The 23,124-nt window shown below is 46.7% G+C and overlaps 1 protein-coding gene across 8 annotated transcripts in view; it reads right to left on the bottom strand.

The window, feature by feature from the left end:
- ERI3 (ERI1 exoribonuclease family member 3) overlaps positions 1-23,124 on the bottom strand; it is a 149,155-nt gene that overhangs the window by 74,596 nt on the left and 51,435 nt on the right. For all 8 annotated transcript variants that reach the window (XM_062581908.1, XM_062581913.1, XM_062581912.1 and 5 more), the window contains one exon: positions 19,154-19,226. In XM_062581908.1, the coding sequence (XP_062437892.1) occupies positions 19,154-19,226 (73 nt within the window). The remainder of the gene's footprint in view (positions 1-19,153; positions 19,227-23,124) is intronic.

The following is a 23,124-nucleotide window of genomic DNA, read 5'->3' as shown; positions in this document are numbered from 1 at the left end:
ATCTAGGGCCTGAATACCAAAGGGCCATCATTACACAAAATGTGGGTAGTGTAAGACGTTTTTAAAAGTAGCCACCCAGAGCAAAACATAAGGGAAAAGACATGACCAGGAAACAAAATTTGTCTTTTTTTTCAGATGTAAATGACCGCTAGCCAGAAGCAGTGCTCTGAACTCACACATTTTAGCACTGAAAAGTGTTTCTACAAAAGAGACTAAGAAAAAAAATATGACAGACATGCTCAGTTCTTAGACTTTGATTTCCAAAGCAATAAGCAGAGAAACTGAGCCCAAAGAAAAGACCTATATTAACAACCAAATTCCATCATTCTAAGAATAAAGAAGAGACATCTAGACTGGTGCAGAACCATTTCCAAAAAGAAGTTTGTACCCTGCTATGGCTCAAAGGAAGAATACTTAAGAAGTCACAAGTTTGGCCATAATGTGTAAAAAGCCCCTGAAATGCGACATCATTTACTCTTCTGTGGTATTGCTCAGCAGAGCTAATAAATCTTGCATGAGCAGAGCTGATTCTAATTTTCTAATATGAAAAGGCATTTGGATTGAGAGAGAGGGGAAGATAAAAGTGATTGAATCTCCAATAGCCCAGCATCAGTGACAAGAAACATCCTGATACGGACCCCAAGGAAGAATGGCTCCCCCTCCTCCCCGAACCGCACACGCACACTCGCTCGCACATCCAATTCTCCCTGCTTTCTGCTCGCGACGTCTCAGTCTCCCCTATTGACAGGACGTGGTTTTAAACACAGTTACACAAGTTATCATTTCTGCCTTTTGATCAATCTGAATTTTCAGGACAATTACCCTCTTAATCAATGATTGCTATCAGCAGCCCCTCGGATTCCTCACCAAGGCAATCGTGCCGCCGGGGCGGACGGCATGTGCATATGCAATGAAGCTGAGGGGAGGTGCGAGTCCATCTTCCCCTGACGTCGGCGGTGGCAGAAAGGGTGGAAAGCTGTGAAGGCCACTTCAAGGAACACCTGACGTAAAGAATCAGCAGAGAGACTTAAGAGGAACCTCGCGCAAGGGGTCTGTGGCACAGGCAGCCTGGAGGGACCAGGGACTTGCCGAAAGAACCACCTAGTTGAAAAATAAACCCACTAAAACAACAGATTTACCACACAAAAACTATAGATTTAAGAGTTATCTATAGCCAGCTCCTAATGAGGCTAACAAAATCCGTTTCCAATTACAGGCTAAAACAACTAGAGAAAGTAAAGGACAGGAGAGGCACCTTTTAACAATCCCCAAAATGCAGGGTTTGGATTTGGGGTTTTATACATATATTTCCATAAAAAAATATTTAAGAAACATCACCAAAATGCTCCTAGCATTTACACGCACACAAAGACAGCCTCCCATCGTTCTTCCCTGGAAGGAATACGTATTTCAACAGTGGATGTTTGCACAGAACCTCAACTCTTGGAGGACCAAACTCCTCAAGGGGATCTCGTACCACCACAGCCCCAGATATTCAGATGCCCCAAGAAACCCTAAATCAGCCACAGCCAATTACAGAGGCCGCAGTTTCGCTGGGAGGCAAGGTTTAGCCTCCCTGTCCTTGCGAAGGGACAGTTAAGCCTTGGGCAGTTGCCTGCTGCTTGGCTCACGTTTTCACAGCTCTGCTTCCAGCCTCACTGCCATGACTCGTTTGCACATGAGACGAGCAAAGCCCTGCTTGAAAGCCTAGCCCCAGCACGCGTGGCTCTCCAGTTGGCACAACGAGCTCTTCCTTGATGAGGAGGGCACATCTACGGCGTTTACACAACATCCCCACTCACAGCTGGGAGCTGGGCAGCTCAGGCTGGGGGCTTGCATCCACATGCACTTTCCTGGGGACCCAGCCGGGGTGAAGGGCAGTTCGTGCTGCTCCGCAGATGACCGCAGTGTCTTCCGTTGGCACAGGAGTCCTTGCCACGTTGTCTTCTCCAAACTGTACTTCAGCCCAGTCCTTGCATCCCTTCCTCTCTGTGCCCAGGCACCACTGCATCCTTCTGAACAGTTTAGAAGTACAGATAAAGAGGCCAAATCTTCTCCCCAGCCTGGAAAGCACCCAGCACGTCTCGGGCACTGCGGCACTAGCAGGGCAGCTGGGATCTGGATGGTGGCAGGGAAATGCTGTTGGTTCCTGTCGGAAAGCAGTCGAGTTCCCGCTGGGGAAAGGGAATGTAGCGGCTTCACCGTCTTGACCACCAGATCAGGCTGGCATCAAGCAGCAGAGGTGGCGCCAGGTGAGGCTGGGGAGCCAGCTGCCTTCGCCGGCTGCTGGCTGGAGGAGCTCTCCAAAAGGCACAGTATTTCACTAGCTATTTTACACGGAGAATTGCCGATCAAAGATATCCCCACTGTGCACTCCAGAGCAATAAAAAGAAAAAAAAAAACACAAGAAGAATTCTTTAGGCGGGTAATGGGCATTTTATTCCTTTTTATGACACTAAACATAGGCAGCTGGCATAATTACACCACAATAAAGACATAATGTGCACCTAGCAGAACAAACTCATACTTTTGATAATTAGGCAGCGCAAACACAGTCTGGGATTCAGTCACATGGCTTCACTCTGTCTCCCAGATCTGGCAGAGCCCCATCCCCACAGCGCGGAGGCCCCCTCCCACAGCGGGCTTTAGCAGGGCCGTGGGGAAGGCTAAGCAAGCAGAGCGTCACCAGGCAGCTCTCCTAAACACGAGTAATGGTCACAGAGCTCCCCTGTTTCTAACAGACCTAGCACACTGTGTAAGGCAGGAAGGGATGAACACCAGCTTGTGCAGGATGGGTCCCAGACTCATGGGTGCACGCAGATCCTGCGATGCAGTCAGAGATGGTGCATGGCACCACTGAAGGGTCTCAGTCACCCCCTTGATGAGCACAAGGGCTCAGCTGGGGGCCATAGGGGTGTGCATGAACTCTGCAACTTGAGCTTGAAGACAGATCTCACAAGCAAACTTGCAGCAGAGCCAACTCCGTAAGGCCAAATCATACATGGCGTGAGCAGTGTCCTTTCTCATCTCAGGCCTGAATATGAGGAGGAATTTCTTCACTGTGAGAGTGACAGAACACTGGTTGCCCAGAGAGATTTTGTAATCTCCTTCTTTTGAGATGTTCAAAACCTGCCTGGATGCAACCCTGTCTAACATGCTCTAGGTGACCCTGCTTGAGCAAGGAGGTTGGACTAGATGATCTCCAAAGGTCCCTTCCAACCTCAAACATTCTGTGACAGCAAAGGGAGATCCAAAACACAGAAGAGATGGGGAGCTGCTCCGGGGCTTGGCAGCTCCATTGAGGCCGGCTCCAGGGGCTAAAAGGGGTACACACATGTACGGGGACGCCTCTCCACAGCAAAAACCTTAGCCAGTGCAGTCAGCAGGGACAACATTCAGAGGGAAGCTAGCTCCTTTGCCAAAAAGCAAGAACAGAAGTCAATGTCCTATATACATATGCCTCACTTACAGAAGGGGCCAGTTTGGACCTGCTCAAGGCTAGCAATTAGCTTGGAGCTACCATTAGTCCCAGTGGCTCTGCTAACATGCAGTCCTGCTCCTATAAAACGCACCAGCAGCCTCCAAGTGCTCTCCTCCTGCTACTGAGGCATCCACACAGGACAGCTCCTCCATGAGTGAGGAGCAAAATCAAGGCAGAGATCCTAAATGATCTCTAAAATATTAATAGTATAAATCACAGCCAGGCTGACAGAGGTTACGACGTTTGGAGCACTCGGAGAGCAGGCTTTCCTGAAGTTTGCAAATCACCACACAGTGAGTATCCAGGGTTTGTTTAAAGATATGAAAGTCCCACATCTCTCCCTTCCAATTTCCTGCAACAAATCACTTGAGAAATCTTCCAGTGGCCCAGAAGGGAGCCCACAGAGTTAACATGGTGGCAGCCACACAGCCTTCCACTGTACATGACCAGGTCACGCCACTACCTCCACAAAAAGGGTCCCACTTCTTTCTTTGGGGGAAAGAAGAGGTTTTATTTATTTTTTTAATTTCTTCCTCTGTAAGTATTAAGGAAAATGTTTACTGTAACACTCCTTAAAAGACATCACATTTTGTTTTGCAGCATCATAAATGTAACAAAAGACAGACCGCTTTTGCTACGCATGCAGCCCATAATGCTCGGTTCTGAGACCCACTGCAGCAGTGCCAGCGGGTTCCCAACGGCACTGCAACAAGTTGCTGCTTGTCTCAGGCCGGAGAGATTCAGCCACAACTACTGAAGCAAACAGCCGAAAGTACTGAGTATGGTGCGAGATGAGGGAAGAGCAGGGGCAGGAATAGGAGGCACAAAAAAGTAGCAAAAGTGTAGCACTCCAGATCACTGCTTTAGGATGGTCTCTTGCTCAGAAGCTACGGCAGCAGCAACATTAGTAAAAGATCACCCAAGGAGGAGGATGGTCTCAGTCTGTGGGAGACAGCACCCTGGGAACTGGGAAGATGAGCTGCTGAGATACCTGACAGGGCTCACGCTTCACACCGATCAGCAGTTCTCTTCCCAGTGGGCCACACAACAGAAGTGGTTTCTGACTAGCTGAGGGTAAAAGATGGCCTGTTGCCTAAACACAGCCGATTCTTAATAAACCACTGCAACAGATCCAATCCACAGCCTGTAGGCAAAAAAGCTCAATCAGGGAAGTCTGCAAGTTTAAAGAGCAAAAGACAGGATGGAGTCAGAAGTGCTGTGCCAGCATGGAAGAAGGGAGACAGGAGATGTTTAATCCCAATTCTGAAATCAACTTGCTTGGTAGCCTTGGGGCTCTCAGAGATTTAGTTAATGAGTGTGAAGCACCGCAAGTTATTAATATACGAATTCCACGATAGTATCTCCCAGTTCAGCATCTCTTGCTGCTTTATACCAAGTTTACGAGAAGCAAAGCCAAGGCAGGATATGCCTCTGTGTGAATGGGGCAGAGGCTGCACACCCACACTTTCCCAGCAAAAATAGCAGCAGCAAGCACTCTGGCAAGTAAGACTGCAGTGAAGTCCTATTCCTTTCAGCAGGTTATTGCATCAAGCTCAGCACTGTGAAAACATTGTACAGAAAAGCTATTTTCACTTATTGGTAAGCCCTTCACCCACAGCTGATGGCCAGCACTTCTATCCCAAGCAGCAGTGGAGGGAGGAGAGGACAGGAGCAGGTTGCTTCTGCCTCTTCCCCTGCCCTGTGATCGATAGTCCAGTTTGGACCAAGCAAGGAGAGCACTGTGGACCAAGGTACAGTGGGCACCACAGTGGTCCTGGGGAGCCAGAGCAGGGGGAACTGCCCATCCTGGAAGGTCAAGCCCATGACAAGAGCTACTGAAGGCATGAGAGCCCAAGGCAAAGCCATTCTGCGGGACAGAGAGCACATGCAACTCCCTGCCCTGTGCCCTACCGTAAAACCAGCCTGCTGCTGATGGTAGCGGCTGCAGGCAGTGGCTCTTCCTCTTGCAGCCCTGCTGGCTCTGTAGGACAATAAGGACTAAACCAGTTAACATTTTAATCCCTAAGACTAGCAAATCTGATTAACCCCGCATCCTTGCCCTGGAAAGCTACACAGGTTCCATTTTCATGCTCCTACATGGAGCCTCCTGTCCTTTAAACACAGAGAAAAGGGGGCTTAGCTCCTTCCCAGGCATTAGACAGCCATGCTGGTACATTGTAAATCATGAAGAGATGGGCAGAGATGTAGGACACTCTGCCCCTCGTGGACCCATGGGGTTCTGGGGAAGGCTCTCTTTCATGCAGTCCCCCAGCTACTCGCAGCCTGGAATGCAACACACGTTGCAGGATTATTGTAAAACATGTCCTGGCTTTAATCCCTTCTCCTCTTCTCTTGCTCTGGTATCGACTGCGGGGGGAGGCTGTGTCAGGCCTGGGGTCAGGCTTGCCTCTCTCAGTGCGAGGGCATGTATATGGCTGCAGGATGTGTGAAAACCTGACGGTGAGACCTGGGGAAACATAGGTTCACTAGGAGGATGTAGCAAAGAGAAGCACGTGCTTTTGCCATCCTTCACATGGGTAGAATTTTTCTACCTCTCTCTTCCAAGTCAAAACCCAGGGACACCCCAGCAACTGGCCATGTTTACAAAGTCCAGGCAAAGTGGGCCAGATAAACCCCCAGCCTCCTCCCAGGACGATCCGCAGAGGTTCCTGGGAATTCCTCACGCGCTGTTCTGCTGGGGGGCACCCGCTGCTCCTGCGGAGAAAACAAAGCACAAAGGGCCCAACGACCGTGCTCGCTCCACGCACACACAGCCCTGGCTGTGCGTGCACGTGGAAAAGCAGGCCTGCAACAGTCAGGCACCCTACTATCAGGAATACAGTCACGGGTCAAATTTTGACCATGGTTACGATTTCCCCGGTTTGTTTCCATGATGCCACTTCAAGAGTACCTTATAGGGCAAGTATGGATTGTATATATGATGCAAGTATGGACAAACTCACAGTACTCCAGCTGTTCCACAGTAATGCCATGCACACCATTACCCCCACGTATACAGAGTATTCAGCTAACAGGTTCCAGCGTACACCATGACCTGCCCTGCAGTAATTTACTGTCTGTCTAGATCGCACAGGAGGGGACATTCAGGTCACTACAGTCTGCATAACCTTGACATTGCAGAAAGAGGATTTCTCAAATGTACAAGTTGTTTTGATTTCTCTGTGATTTATTTTGCTTGCTTTTTAATGCTCATTCCAAAACTTTGTCTTTCACGCATATAGTACCCTGGCTAATAAACAGGTAGGATGAGGAGAGCCATCTCAGCTCTTTCCTCAACCAGCCTGAAGCAACTAGCCCCAGCATGTAAAGGTCTGTGCAACGCATTTGACTGCAGTAGTAGCACACATACCAACAAAGTAAGCCAGATGGGGACCAAGAGGCTTTTCAGTACAGCAGACAGATGTTCAGATCCCACAGCAAGGAGAGAGGCACAGGCACAGCTAGGTGCAGTCGAACAATATGGTACTTGGCAGGAAGAGCAGTACGTAAGGTCTGAGCAGCCGCCTGTCCGCCCTTCACCTGCAGGCTACGGCAACACGTGCGTAGAAGAACCACAAACACAAACCTGCCTCCAATCACCTGTACAGACATGGATGCTTTTGGAAAATCAACTAGTGCACTCAGCAACTGCTGTTTACAATCCCATCTAGCAGATAAAACTTTTGCTCCAGTTGGAAGGGGGGGAAAAGAAACTCCACAAATTCTATTCCCAGCTTTTTCTCTACAACTGCAGGCTGAACAGGGCCAAATAACTCATTGTGTGCCTCTGTTTCTTTCGGAGCACCACTTTTGCACCTCACCCGTGAACTCTCTGTACTACATGCGGCTCCAGTAAGCCCTAGTCCTTGCTGGAGCCTGAAGGCATTGCCATAAGTAAAGGCTGCCTTGCGGTTTACCCAGTACAAACATCCTAATCCGTGCTCATGGCATTAGAAGAGGAGCAGAGACTGTACAAAGCACCCAAGACAATATCCCCTTCCCATCACCTGCTTAGTTATTCGGAGTTTCAGATACATGGCAAGGCAGTGCCATGGAAAGCAGCAAGTCTCTGTCCAAACGCAAGGGAGCAGGGTGAAAATGCTAAGAAGGGACAAATGATCACTCCAAGTTAGGAACAGCTCCACCCAAATCATCCCCACCATATTCTTCTAAACTGCCCCGAAAATCTCAAGAGCTTAAGGTCCCGCATCCCTGTCCTTACCCTTAGAGATCTGATTCAAGACTGACCTCCTTGTAGAAAGTGAGGAGATCACTTTAAGAGCTGTCCACTGCAAACATCCACACTTTTCCCTTCCTCTCTAAGTACTTTCATGCCTTTGAAAATCTCTATTTCTGCTTGGTCTTCTTTAAGCAAAGTATGCCAGGTCCCTCAATCTTCCCCTGGAGAACATGTCATCCAGCCTTCTTATCCTGCTCTCTTCTGGACTTTGTGCAGTTGATCCAAATCTTCCCTAGAGTGCAGCATGCCAAGTGGACCTGCAAACCCCAGCTGAAGCCATACCAGCACCGACCTCACAGGCCTTGCAGGCTCTGTGTGGGCTTAGCGGGCATTTGCCTTTTGCATAACTGCTGACACTGATGGCTCACACTCAGCTACCAACCCCTGACAACTCCTTTTGTGGACACACATCCACAAAACTGGCACTCAACTACAAAAAACAAGAGAGGGAAGAAATGTATATCATCACAGGCCTAAGTCCTAAAGGTACATTTCTACTGGAAAAAGAAGCAGAAATGAAGTCAAAGCAAATAAAGATTCAGACTTTCCTTCCCCTGATAATAAAGGCAAGACGACAAGCTCTGAAGGAGCCCCTAGGAGATAGTAAGCTCCCCCCCAACCTAAGGAATACACCATACATAACCAAGGAAGAGAGAAGACATCAACTGAAATAATTCCCCTAGACCAGAAGTAACTCCCTCAGGCCAGCTCACTCTGCAAGGAGAAGCACAAGGGAAGTCAAACCACCAGCCCTCCCAAATTACAAGGACCCTGGAAGGAAAATTCTTGTACAGTAAGATCTAATATTTGTATCATCTCGTTTCAAAGTTTTTCTTTTGCAATTTTTTCCAATATTGTCTTCTAGAACATTTTCTACACTGTGGTTAAATTTATTTGTCCAATTTTGCTAGACTTAAATGTATTTTTCAGTTTAAACTGACTTGGTGCCAGTACTGACTCAGGTGAATCTGCAGGTAAAAGTAGCAAAGGAACAAATCAAAACTGGAATTGCAGGTGTCTGCAAACCAGAACAAGTTTAGATCCCAGAGATGAAATGCTTTTCCCTCCATGCTGGAAATGATAACTCAGGAGCAGGTATTACTGCATGTCAGGCACCCGGTGGTCCTATTGGGAGAGGGCCGAGAAGCAGGAATCTGTAAACCCTTAGTGGAGAATTATTCACAAATTCAAGGGTTATTTCTGCACTCCAGGAATATCTCTAGAAAAAAAAAAAGAAAAAAAAAAGAAGTTTGAAGACAAAAGGCCAACCAATTTGGGATAACAAGAACTCCTCCTCCAAGGAGTGAAAACTGTGTGTCACCATGCACTGCAAGAGACCTGCTGCAAAGACCACTATCCCCAGTGAGCTTCCCTAGAACACAGGGCCAGATTTCAGCAATATTTTTACAGTACAGCTTCAGAAAGCTGGGCTGCTCCAGAGGCTAAGGCTAAGCCCCAAAACACTTACTCTAGGAAAGGACGTGAGACTTTAACATGCACATACTGTAATTTTATTATATATTAGAAGAAAAATAGGGGAATTCTTGCTAGTAAAGAAGTTAATCAGTGTGTGAGATGCTGTGAGACGAATATATGCTAGAACAGATGTCGGGTAGACATGGAAAACGGAAGGAAGTAAGGAAGTTCCAGGAAGAGTTTCCTATTAACAGAACTGAAACGTTCCTTTTGCACTGGAGATGCTTCCACATAACAGGACCTTGTCAGGTGTTGTCTTTACCAGTCCAGGAAAGTCTAAATAGCAATCAGAGACCACAAGTTCCACATGCCCAGCTCACAGCCTTTGGCTTGGCATGATTTCAGCAGTGAGAAGAGGGGCCTTTCGTACACTTATGGATTTTATGGCCAAAAGGAATTGCTAAACTAATCCTCTATTTTGCAAGCCAAAACACTCATCTACTTTTTGACACATCAAGCCCAAGAACTTACATTAACCCTCTGGGGATCACAGTCATTCCTATCTGTTCCCAGAAGAGTTCACACACACGTGCTCCACAGGAAATTGCTCCTGTGATTTAGGATGCAATAAATAAATAAATAAAATAAATAAATAAATAAATAGGAGAGGAAAACACACAAAGTCTTTCTGATTTAGACACAGATGGACGCTGCTCTTTCTGCTCGCGTAGGACGAGCATAGATGCTACAATGCTCAAGTCATCCAAAACCCCTGAAGCTTCCAGGCTTCACCAAGAGCCTATCTCAGCTGCAACAGGATCAGCTCCTGAGACTACGAGAAGAGGAAATGAAATGCTAGTGTGGGATCATTACTCTGAAATTATAAGCTCATACCACTGAACCAAAGTCTGTTATATTGACATGAGTATGCTTTATGCCTGCAGGCAGAGATGGTTCTCCATCTCTGGTTCTTAGAGTGCCTGTCTGTTCACCTCCACTCCTTCCAGGACAGCTGCCTTCACTGTACTCCTCATTGCTCTGTGTAGTTTAGCTAAAGAAATTCCCAGTGTTTCATCCAGCAGGTCAGCACTACAGATCTGAGCTACTGCAGGGTGGGAAACGCTTTGCTGACTGTGCTCCACCAGTCTTGGACGCTGGCAGCGAAGCACAAAGCATTTCTGCGGAGGAGTGGGTAGCACAACACCCATTCTCTTCCCTGGGGGAAAGAGGTCCCACAGCAGTGACACTGCTTCTTATAGCTTCTAGGATTTAAAAGTCATTGAAATCACATCTCAGCTGCCACACAGGATGCCCTTACTCTGTGTCTACAATTCCCAGCCCAGGCAACAGCTTCAGTGCTTGCCATTGCCTGATGAGGACAGCCTGGCTCACCAGCGGCTCTTAGGCCAAGGAGGGAAAGCAAAGCCCGAACAACAACTGGGCATGCAACCAAAATGCTGTGGTTTTGTTTATTTTATGTGAACACGGATACCCAGAACCCTCATGACTATTCTGCATTACGTGAGCTCCCTACTTTAGCCTGTGTTGCAAAGCTGACGCATCAACAACCTCTGATCTATTTAGTTCTAACCTCTAGAGAAACCGAGGCAAAGAAGTTTGATGAACTGACTCCTACCACGTCCCCTTCCAATGAACTCAGGAGCAGTAAAGGGAAAAGACAGCCAAGAACTTGCCTCACCGCTGACACTTACCCTCTCTTCCCAGCACAACTCCCTGCTTTTTGGCTTTTTCCTTGGAAACAGGCTTTTACTCAGCACTTCTTGTTAAATAACAAAGGAGGGAAGTGTCCCTCTGCCGTGGGACAAAATGGGCTGTTTCTTTAAGGCCTCTCCTGGATGCCCTTTCCCTTTCAGATAACTATTCTCTGACTCCCTCCTCTTCTCTCTCCCTTTGATTTAAGAGTTCCTCTCCTGGCCCTGACAGTAAGGTATTTCTGTCCCACAGATTATAACTCACTCTGGGCTATTATTCAACTCCCAAGCCCTGGCCCTGCTGCATTTAGTCCAAACATAATATCCTTCATGCATATATTATCTGTCTCCCTATTATCTGGAATCATTTCGGAATTAAATTTCAGTCCTGCAATATTGGCTTGAAGAGCGGCTCGCTTTATGGGCTAGTCAAAGGTTAGAATACCAATCAAAATAACACTGCCGATGCAGAGAGACATTTTAATATTCCAAAACCCGGTAATTGTAAAAGGACATAATATTTTTTCTCTGATTACCCCAAAGGCAACACATGTTAACAAGGCGAGGGAGAGAGTGAAAGAAATTTCAGAGTTCAGACAGCTGCGCGACAGATTTAAAGGAGAAGTCGCGTAAGGCTGCGGCGCTCAGGCAGCGGGAGCAGGAGGGCTGTCCTGCCCAGCCGCGCCGCGCACCCTCGCCGCCTGCACCGGGGATGCCGCCCGCGGCGCGCGGCATTCGTGCCAGGCACGAGCACGGGGCTCGCGCGCTCCCAGCCGCCTTCGAGGGGACGAACCAGCGAGAGCTGCGCCGAGACGGACGGGCAAAGGTTATCACGGTAGAAGAAACCGCCACGATCGGCTGGCCTGACCTTCTGCACAGGCCGTGAGACTGCCCCAAATTAATTCCTGTTTGAACCAGAGCTGATCTTCTCAGGAAAAAACCTTCCGTCCTGAGCTTGAGAATTCACCACAGCCCTCGGTAAGTTGTTCCATTGGTTAATTACCGTCACTGTAAAAATCTGCACCTGAATTATCTCGCTTCGGCTTCCAGCCACTGGAACTGCTTGCGCTTTTCCCAACTAGACTAAAGGAGATGCTCGCAACATCTTGGCTCTCCGTTTAGATATTTAGGGACTACAGTCAAGTCACCCTTACCCTTCTCTCCAGTAAGCTAAACAGCTCCCAGGGTCTTTACTGTAAGGCAAGTGCTCTCGTGGGTCTTCACAGTTCTTATCAACAGCCTTCAAGTTTCCAGAATCCTTTGGGATGTGTAGACTCCGGAGAGGGACCAGGACCCCATATGGGTCAAACCAGTCCCAAACAAAGAGGTGATCCAGCCCCTCTGCTCCCGCTCACTATTCCCTGTTTATAAATCCAACCGCATCAGCCTCCTGGGTGCAGTATCTGCACACTTTATCAAAAATGATTTTTATGTTTTCTTTCAGGGCATTGATAAAAGTGTTAAATACAAGAGGTCTGAGAAATAGATCCCTGTGGGACCCCACTAGGAAGACATGCACTCCATGATGATTACCCATTTACAATTAAATGCTAGGAGCTGTCAGTTTGCTCGTTCTTAATCAATGTAATGTGTGCCATGTTGATTTTGTATCACTCTTGTTTCTTAATCAAAATGTCATAAGGTACCAAGTCAAATGCCTTCCAGAAGTATATTACATTGACATGGTTACCTTTATCAACCAAACATGTAGTCTCATAAAAAAAATATCAAGTTAGTTTGAAAAAGATCTAGTTTCCATAAATCCACATTGATTGGCATTATATTACCCTCTTTTCATTCTTTATTAATCAACTACGATATCTAGCTTTTCATTACTTTGCCCAGAATTAATGTCAAGCTGATAGGGCTATAATTACTTCATCGGTCATCCCATTTGCTCTTCTAAATTACTGGTACAACATTAGCTTTCTTCCAGTCCTCTACAACTTCCCCAATGTTCAAAGACTTATTAAAAGCAACATTAAGTCCAGGGCTTCTCAGCCAGCTCTTAAAACTCCTGTAAACCAGTTATGTAGAATGCCAAGTTAAAGCTGCCACTTCATCACAAAATTCTGTTGTAACAGGAAATGTTCTGCTCAATGATACAACATCCTCTGCCTTTCCATGTACACAGAACAAGAGTATTTAATAAACACTGTTATTATGCTGTTATAAGCAATTATTCCATTTTCTTCCAGTTCTGAACCAATGCCATTGTACCAGACACTTTTCCTTCCTAATCTACGTGGGAAAGCCAGTTGTACTCCCCTTAATCCTAGAGTTGTTTTTCCTTCTGCTTCCTTCCACAACCCTCTGTTACTCCTCCTGCCTTCTCAGAGAGACCCCCAAAGGCCAAGAGCTGCAGAGCCAGGGATGAGGAGCCCTGGGAATGCTCCAAGCAAGCTCCTGCAGGAAGAAGGTATGACAGGGGCTCAGCGAGCCAACAAAGCTCCTAAGAGGCTGTTTGCACTAAGTGGCAACACCTACTCCTGCACTTAACACTACAACTGTGAAGCACTCTGCCTGAGGAGTCCTTTTCGGTCATCTGATCGTACAATCCATTACAGATAGCCAATAACCAAATAAACAGGCAACTGATAACAATCACAGCAAGTCCTTAAGAGGTTAGACCTCATGAAAAGTCTCCTCATTTCAGGAATCCAGGACAAAACACAAACTATTTCTCAATTGCATCCATTTCAATGTTCTTTGTCCAAAGCACTTGAGAAACTTTCAACATAAGTGCCTGCCCATACCAAAGGCAGAAAGAATTGTTAATTCAGAGGAGAGACAAAAAGCTGTTAGCAAATCTTTATTTGATTAGGATGTGTTTGTTTCTAGTTGCCAAATATTAACAAAAACATCCCATTACATGCTTCCTCTGTCTTATTTCACAAAGTAAGTAGGTGACCTTAAAACATTTGTGCATATGTATTAACAGTTTGCCTCCACGCTATGAATACCCACAGATCAATAAAAGCCAGGCCTGGAAAAGGCCAGCTCTGCACAGCGCCTTGCCTTCCCCAGTGCAGACATGCTGTGCTCCCCAAGGCTTTGTCAGTTCTGTTTCATGATGCCCCAAGAAAGAAAGTTGCATTCATCCACCCATCTCATTCAATCCTTGCCTTTCATACGCCAATCACTACACAGAACTGCTTCTTTCTCCAAATAGCTGTTCCATTATTTTATGAATGGCGATAGTCAGGATCACTTGCCCTCCCTTGGATGGGGAACTTAAACAGGGCAAAGCAGGAGTGTACAGCTGCAGTCACACTACGTGATGTGGAAAACAACACTATGTCAGCCAGTGAGGACCATATGAGATAAAACTTTCCCCCTTTCCCAATATATCTATGCCTGTTTGCACTTCTTACCCCTAGCTGCTGTTGGATGACCTCTGAAGCTTTCTCCAGCATCTACTCCCTTTACAGCGACAAAACCAGGCACAACAACACATGCAATCCGGGAAATGTAACACAATGGGCCAGCTGTACCGGGGCAGGTGACAGAAACTTTTCAGAGAAGCCCAGGCTGGTGACAGTCAGCCACAGCAACCTCCTACCCTTGCACTGCAATGCCACCTGCTACATAGTCACCTGTAACTGCCACTGTCTACCCAGAACATATTACAACCCTTGCACAAATCAAGCAGAAATCGTCATTAGAGCAAGTCAAACTGAACCTTGAAAGCAAGGCATTCAAACTGCAGGGGAAAACAAATAAACCCTCCTGGACATCAGGAGGAGGTTAAACTAGGAATAGTTTTCTGTCTCCTTGGAAGCATCCACTATTACTGTACCTGAAGACAGGCTACCCACTGTGAACAGGAATAAAAGATGGTCATGAAGGCAGCCATCCCGAGGAAAGGGGCAACTTTATGATGGGTCTAGTTCTAGCTCAAAGGGTGGATTATCTTTTTAAAAAGTAAATAAAATATTTTAAAAAGAATAAAACTAACTTTCACTGGTCACATAAAATACTTCATATTGTCTGGAGAAGAAACTGAAGATGAGAGTGGCATATGCAAGTGTTAAAAATGGAATAGCTTCTGTAACCTAATTCTAGAGTCATGGAACTAGCAAAGTGCTTTTGTGCCAGCTATCACACAACAGTTCCTGTACTGGAAAAGAGACAGCTAAGCAAGAATATGACAGAGGTCTATGAAATCTAGAATAGCCCAAGAGAAGTCCACTTCGTTACTCTTTTTCACAACACAAGATCTAGGCCCACGAAAATGATCAGCCAGTACCTTTAAAAGAAACGAAAGGGCATGCTTCTTCACACAACACGTGAACAAAGAGAGTGAAATTAATGCATAATTAAATAGCAAAACTCATTGCTGCAGGATGCCATAAAAACCCAAAGCATGAACAGATTCAGAAAAGGACTAGCGAGTTTCTGGTAGACAGACACGGTAAACACACTGGGTGCTAGACAGAGCAATCCAGAAGCAGCCTCCAGCCAAAATCCCTTGAAGAGATGATTGCCAGGAACGTGTAACCAGAGAAAGCTGACTCTGACCCTGCTTTCTGTTACATCCTTCAAGCACCTGCCACTGGCCTCTGGCAGAAGGAGAATCTGGGCTAGGCAGACCTTTGGTCTGGCCATTCTTATACCTTCATCTTCACTACCTTTCTAACATTTTTCCTGCATAAATTAATCATAAGAAAGGACTCTGGTACCAAAATCTATCTTCATCCCTCTTCTTCCACTTAGTTACTCCTCCTACCAACAAACTACCCTCCAGTCTGTGACACGCTCACAAACGCCAAGGTGCTGGTGCTTCCACTGCCCACTGTGCTCTTCACCCCCAGGCTCTGGGCTGCCCTGCAATCTCAGGAGACACAGCCTCAGCCTAACACAACCCTTCCGTGTGGGAAGTTTGTCATGGAAAGGACACTCAGCCTCACTGATTCTACTGCTAAGCAAGCAAGAACTGGAAAGATAAACCACAGAGGCTCCCCAAAGAGCAAAGGAAGCATGAACAAGAGCTGATCCTTGTGTTAGAATAAGCACTAAAGATTTTAACCAGGCTACCTGACAATACTCATGGGGCAGTAGCTCGGTTCTAGCTTGTTAGTTGCAGCAGCTTTCTTATCCCCCTAAATCCTACCCACAGCCTCTTGCTTTCTGCACACTTCGCTCCACCGGTGTCCCTCACCTCTGGCATTAAGCGCTCTGCTATTTCAGTCCTGAGCATCCAGCAAAGAGTACACAGCTCAGGTCCTGCATCTCAGTCCTAACCCTACAGTGCCTCTGCTCATCTACATGACAGGCACATAAGGCAAACTGGCAGACAGGATGGTGAGTCTCTACTGAGATGGTTTAGGGGGATATCTGAGATGCTGCAGCATTCAAATAAAGCCTCCTCTGCTCTCCCAGAATGCTTAGCTAATCGAAGTGAAGAACATGATAAACTCTCTGCCCCAAGACAGCTCTACACTGACAGTTCACTAGAGATACAAGATCGCTCAGTGACATTAAAAATGTCAGCAAGCACCAATCAGGCTTGATGGAAAGGATGCATTAGCAGGCAGGGGGAGGTGGAGGATGGGGCACAGGGCAAGGTAAAACTTCTGCAAACTCTGCCAAGTACATTTTTTTCCTTCTGCCATCCCTGAAAGCTTCTTCACAGATCCTGAGACACTGGTGGCCACCATCACTGCCCAAGGCAACAGTCAGGTGTGGAGCTCACCACCACCAGCACTGCCAGATCAACGCAGAAAGGTTTTCTGGGGCAACACAAGAGTGGTGACCAGCAAGGACCACTGATTCCTGTATTCAGCCTGCTCAGAAGGTAAGTTGTGGAAACTCAGAAAGGGTGTTGAAGACACAGGGCGCTTGTAGCACAGACGTGGCAAGGGAAAGAGTTTATTAGACAAGGAAACCTGAGAATGACTGTTGCGTCAGCTTGAGAAGAGGGAGTGCTTAGCTCTAGAGGCTCTCTAGCAGAGGCAGTACAGATGAGAACAGTTTCTTTAAATGACATAAAATGTAAATAATAATAATAAAAAAGTGTGGGGGGAGCTAGGGACTGTGCAGGGAATCTGGAATGCATCTTGCTGCTGCTGCACTACACATAGGTATACAAGTCTGCCCCCAATTCCCCACAAACACTTCACAGTGTAGAATTGAGCCTGTATTTTTTCTAGCACACAGTCCCACTATTTGGTATTGCTTGTATTTGCTGCTGTAGTTCCCTAATTCAGCAGGGTCCTCTTGTTAATGTGCTCCCAGAGATCCAAAAGAGAGACAACAGGATGCAGATGGAGCTACTATTCTGCAGCAAATTGCTTCCACCAGATATGCCATTTAAATGAAAAAAAATCCCTTTTTCTTAACATCAGAACAATCCAAGTCTTTGCCATTAACCATGACCTAGAAATTAGCAGTTTCACACTGACCCCAACACCTTTACTTCACAGATCAGGTTGGAGGCATCCTCAACCTGGGAGGTATTTCTAAGCCAGGAACTTGCCAGAGGGAGAGGAAAAGGCGATGCTTGAGCTATAATGGGAAGGGCAGGGGGGCTCTTTACCTGTCCATCCTTATTTGTCTCATACTAGTCACTCAAAAGTTGAGACACACTGAGACCCCACTGGGTCTCACTGCTCAAACAGAATTATTTATCTAGGCTGGAAATCCTCTCTCGTAAAAACACACACGCAGTTCCCCCACAGCACCCACAGACAGTGGGCAGCAAGGGGCAGGGAAAGCTCCTCACCCCAAGGTGAGAGCAAACCCCAGGGGAAGCAGCTCTTAGTCACGAGACAAAAAGGTCTCCTCCTCTTCCAGTTTTAGCTCTGTGTTTGGTACTTCCCTTATGCTCACCAGCCTTCAACTTAATACCATATTAGTTGTTGAAGCACCACACACAAATATCCGACTCAAAGACCAGCCCCTTGCCTGCCTGTCTAACTGTATTATGATGAATCCCAGCTCCTAATATGCTGAATCCAAGAGCCTTGAACTACAGGAAAGAGCCATAAGACATTCATCCTGGGGCCCAGAGGAAAAGCACAGCTGGATCAACCTACTTCTTAGTAAACATCAAGGTATACAGGGATTTTTTTTATTATTCTTATTTTACAGCCATCAACCTGCCGGTTATACAGCTGCTATCCATTCACCAGAAGTTTAGTGAACTTCAAATGGCGATCATTAATGGTCACTGAACTGCAGAATGCCCCAATGTGCTTTCAGATTTCATTTACCAAGGACCAGCAATCAGCCAAAAGATTTGCTCTGACAGCAGGGAAATACAAGACCCCTTGACAAGTTCAGTCGGGAATGTGCTGCCAGCATCCCTTGTTAAGTTCATGTTCTACCCTATTTGACGGAACAGATCATGCAAATTGTCCTTCTGCGGACGCTCAGCCTGTCACTCACGTTTCCATTTAAAACAATAAATAAATAAAAGGACAAAAGAAAAACCTACACATACAAAGAGCTGTTTACTAGCAAGTTCCATTTACCAAGACTCCTAATTATCAGAAAAAGGTGCAGAAACCCAAATAAAACATTAAATTGGATGGGAGAGGGGAATCGTACTCATCCAAATGCTTAACCAGAAGGGCCATCCCAATATCTCTTGTGTACAGTCCCCAGCACCCCACACTGTCACTGCTTGCACAGTTGCTATTTTTTTTTCCTTGTCACTCCTATTTGCCACTTATGGCATCACCATAATTTTCTGAGCAGATGGAGCATCAGAGCAAGGAGACCTGTTGGATACACGACAAGCTACTCTTCAGTCAGCAAGAGACAGTACGGAGCAACAGAAGATACAGCACAGTAAAGTGCAAAGTATTTCTCTTCGCAAGGCAAACGCAGGTCCCTCAGGTGGATATGCTGCTGAGACAGTTCCCCTCTTCACAGCATAAGGGGAATCGCTGGCTTTTACACTGGGGGATTTCCAGGTGTCTTCCAACCAGAATTCAATCTGAAGGGAAGTGCACTCCTAGGAGCCTTAAACTGCTGGCAAAGTCAGCAAGACAAGGACAGTACCGGCCCTTCTTTGCTGAGGAGGGGCCTCACGGTGTCCTGCTATTATGCAGAGACACTGTGCATGCCACAATGGGACTCCCCCAGCTGCAGAACGCATCCCATCAGGTACAGGAAGACTCTATCAGAGGAGATACAATAGGGAGCCAGAGGACTCGCTCAGCCCATCTTCTGAGAAAATAACTCATTTCAATGCAAAGCAGCAGTAGTTATTAGACACCTCCTTAAAGAGGAAAGGAAAAGAGAAAGGGGAGGGGGAAGAGAGGGAAATGGGGACCGTGGCAGTTTGCACAAAAGTACCTTTTTCAGATTAATCCACTGTTTGAAGTAATCAGCAACCGGCAGTCCTAAGTACTGGCATTGTCCTGGTAACCTGTAAGAGAGAAGAGAGAGCAGGTTTGATTCGATTACTGCGTCCTGACAACATAAACTCTGTTTTATTAAGCACACGTGATACTGAGATGGAAGAGATCCTCGAGTCTGCTGTAACATGCTGCACATCAGAGGGACCCTTGGCTCTTGGCAAAAATGTCTCAAAAGAACACAATTTGGCTGACATTTAAGGTACATCCAGCTGCCTCCAGGCTGCTGGACACCTTCTTGCATGCTGAATATTTTAAATGGGAACCGGGTGTTACTGCAGCCTGGAGCTGCTCTCCACAGTGGCTAGCTTGCAAACCCGACCAGAGCATCCAGGCTGTCCTTAACTAAGTGAACTCATCTCAATTCCCTGCAAAACCCTCCTGCTCACCCTGGGGCTTACAGGGCAGACAGAAGGACTGACAGAAGACACATCAGGACAATTCACCTGTGGTGCCTTGTTGCTTTCTCCACTTGGCCTTTACGTATAAAACACTGAGTGAGACTCGAGGGAGGAAGGGAGGTGCCGATGAACTCATTTTTGAGTAGTAATGCTGCAGGGCCACCATTTTTAGGAGTGTGCTGAGAAAGTTGAGGTTGCTTTTCAAGCAGATGCTGGAAGAAGAGGGTAGTCACAGCTCTGAGGATGCAAAGTGCAGCAAGCTGCCTCAGTAAGGGTGTGAGAGCCAGCACTCAAAGCTGTCAGTGTGCATATTTAACCTCCCTCCTCCTACAGCCAGCAGTCAGAATAGGGCTTACAAAACAAATCTCTATTGAAAAAAGGAGGATTGCCCGAAGGGACAAGGAGACCCCAGGATTTTGAAGCTGCTTCTTCCAGGGTTGCCAGCCCCAGTGTATTCGCAGGGTAGCTGTGAAGTGCCTCCCTGTCAGGAGACGGGAAAGGCTGAGTAGCAATGCTGTGCAACTCCAGCAGAGCCTGTGCGGGGAGATGAGTTATGGGAGTTTTCTCCAGCCAGTTTGATCTGATCAAGAGTAATTGATGGATCTTGTTCATTCATGTACTGCTGAGCATGCCTGGGGCACCGGTCATAAGATCTTTAACTGAAGAAAAGGAACACCCCAAATAAATATGTCAGCTAAATAAATGACTAAATTAGATCCGTTTGTGTGTGTTAAAAGCTACAACCCCAGGAACTGGCCTTTGAAAATGCAGGGGTATATGAAAAGCTCACAATTTCCTTGGACATCCAAGTGCTTTCAGGGGGACTTTGTAGGGGAGGAGGGAAGAGCTGTGCCAGTATCATCTGGCCAAACATCCCAATGCAGACTCCATCCAGAGCAAAATCTCCCACTCTGTATAAGGAGAAGAATGGATAATCCAGACAGGACTTTGGCTTCAAGGCTGAAATTAAGGAAATTTCTGCTCAGATGTTAGCACAAGCCAGACACACTACCTAAATTTAGTTAGGACGTACCTTCAGCACCCATACAAAGTGTTGAGCTCAGAGCCAATCCCCCAGCGAAACAGGGCAGTACCTCTTCAGACTTATAAGCAGTTATGCTTGTCAGGGGTGACAAGAATCGCTTTTAGATAATGTGAAATTCAGGTTATTGTAGTACCTGAGGAATAGTCCAGCCTCAGTTCTGCCTCCATTTCAACAGAAAGAAAAGGAAGCAAGCTAGCAAATATACCTAGAGGAATCTCCCAGGGGTATGTGGCCCACAGAGCCAGCACACACTGCGAGCTCTGCTTAGGTTAAAGAAAAGAATGGACTCTCTGTGCCAAAACTGAATGCAAGGTCCTAAAAAAGAAGTACACAGCATCATTTAGGAGCAGCAATTTATGTCATACAAAGATTTGTATAAGCAGGTCCAGAGGAATCTCTTTGAAAGCAAGAAGTCTATCAGGAGAACAAGCTTGCAAACAGGACTAAGACAATCTGCAGGGGTAAGGGGTAAACAATGCAACTTGACAGCATGGTCTCATCTCTGGGCATGGCTCATCTGATGCTAGCCCCATCACTCTGAAATAAACCACCTGGAGTCACTCCTTGCAATTGCATAACAGAGCTGTCACATAAAAAGCAGCCTGACCCATGCATTTTACAGCCATTACACATAAGTCCATGACATCCCAGAGCTGAACAGACTCCACCACCCCCACCAGTGTATCAAGAAACTTATCTATGACAGAAGTTGCTTTCTATTGGTGCCAAAATTAAAAAAAGAAATCAGAAGCAAAAGGCAACATCCAAAACAAAGGATCAGTTTAATACCACCATATGATCAGCTCAATGTCTTAGACTAGTCACAATTGGCTAGAGAGGATCATGACAGCAGTTAGCAAAAGGTGTGTTATTAAAAGCAGGGGTTCTCCTCCCAGCTTAAAAGGCATTCATTAATACAAGTCTCTGTCTAGTTCCAGTTGGAAAAATACTCACCCACCATTTGGATAGGGCCAAAGACAAGTCTGTACAACATCATTCTTGTTAGCCCAACGAATTGACAGCTAACCTCCCCAGCGCAATGAAAGACATCTAAACCACTGCCATCCCTGTGGGACCAAAAGGCCCAGGAATCTGGAGAGTCTGGTTCTACTTCTACCCTGAGACTCACGGGAGTATGCCCTGGGCACTGGACAGTGGATCTTTAATTGGAGAAAATAAATGTTCCAAATAAATGTGTCAACTAAATAAATGACCCATTTTTGTAAGCAAGTAACATAATGCCAGAAACTGTCTGCGAAGCTGTGTGACCTCAGGACATTCCCCATCCCCCTCTGCACTTGTGATCTCCTCATTTCATGTTAGCACCAGAGACACTTCTCCAGGAAGTTTGTGAAGCACTAGAAGATCTACACACATGCTATAACCTGGGCAGGCTGTCAGCAGCAAAGACCAAAGCTTAAAAACACCAGTCTACTCCTTGAGCTGGGATACAGCCCCTCTATGAGTCTGTCTTTAGCAATGTACTACAGTTCTAGTCCACCCAGGGTACACAACATTCCCAGTACGCACAAACAACTGGGGGCTCTTACTGCACAGAAATCAGGTCTCCATCTAGCTACAGCAAGGAAAACACACCTCTGCAACCACTCTTCCTCACCTCCAAGCCTTTTGCCTGCAGTGGCCCCACAATCCACAGCCCTGGTAACCTGGCAGGAGTCTCTCCAAGGTCTTTCCCAGGTTGGAGAAACAGGGCACACCTGTGGCTCTCCTCATGGGCAACAAAACTGTCAAGCCCCTTAAGAAAGTATCTCCATTTATCAGGGTCACCATTCACTGAAGCAGCTCATTTGGCAAATGCACTCTTTCTATAGTAAGGCTTCCTGCTTTGGCAAAACTCAGCCTTGATCGCTGGCGGCAGCTTTGGGCAAAGACCTCCATCTTTGGCCCTCTCTCTGGTAAGGGAGAAGAGAGTGTGGCATGCTTCATTCAACATCCCGTGATCCTTTCAGCTTTGGAATTAGGTCTCTCTGCCTTCCCAAATAGGGAAGTTCTTACTTCCTTGGGAAGGAAGGTGGATCTGAAAAGCACCACTTTTCATGACTGCAGCTGATAGGAAGAAACTTGAAAATGGCTGTGGGATTTTCCAGCCTCTCAATGCAGCTCTGGCAACATCTGTCCTTTCAGCAGTAGAGATGGGAGCACAGGTGAAGAAGCCTGCCTCCAAAACACAGGTCCCTTTGGGACTGAAGAGGAAGTCACAGAAGGCACTGCAGAACAGTTCTCAAGGCAATGGAAGAGCAGCTCTCCTCTGCCAGCCAAGCTCTTCCTGGCCTGCGGTCAGCAGCAGCAGCTACATGCTATTTTTGGAGAGCTTCATCACCCTGGGCTCCATTTTCCATCCACCCCTGCTCCTCCATACACAGCAGGATAAATGGGGCTTGGAGATGAATGAGATGCAAATAGGAGGCGAGGTCACATGGCTGCATTTCTCCCGTTGAAGCC

Source organism: Rhea pennata, chromosome 8 (assembly GCF_028389875.1).
Source record: "Rhea pennata isolate bPtePen1 chromosome 8, bPtePen1.pri, whole genome shotgun sequence".
NCBI classification, from domain to species: Eukaryota; Metazoa; Chordata; class Aves; order Rheiformes; family Rheidae; genus Rhea; species Rhea pennata.
Note: the sequence above shows the minus strand (reverse complement) of the source record. Positions and strands in the feature narration are given on the sequence as shown.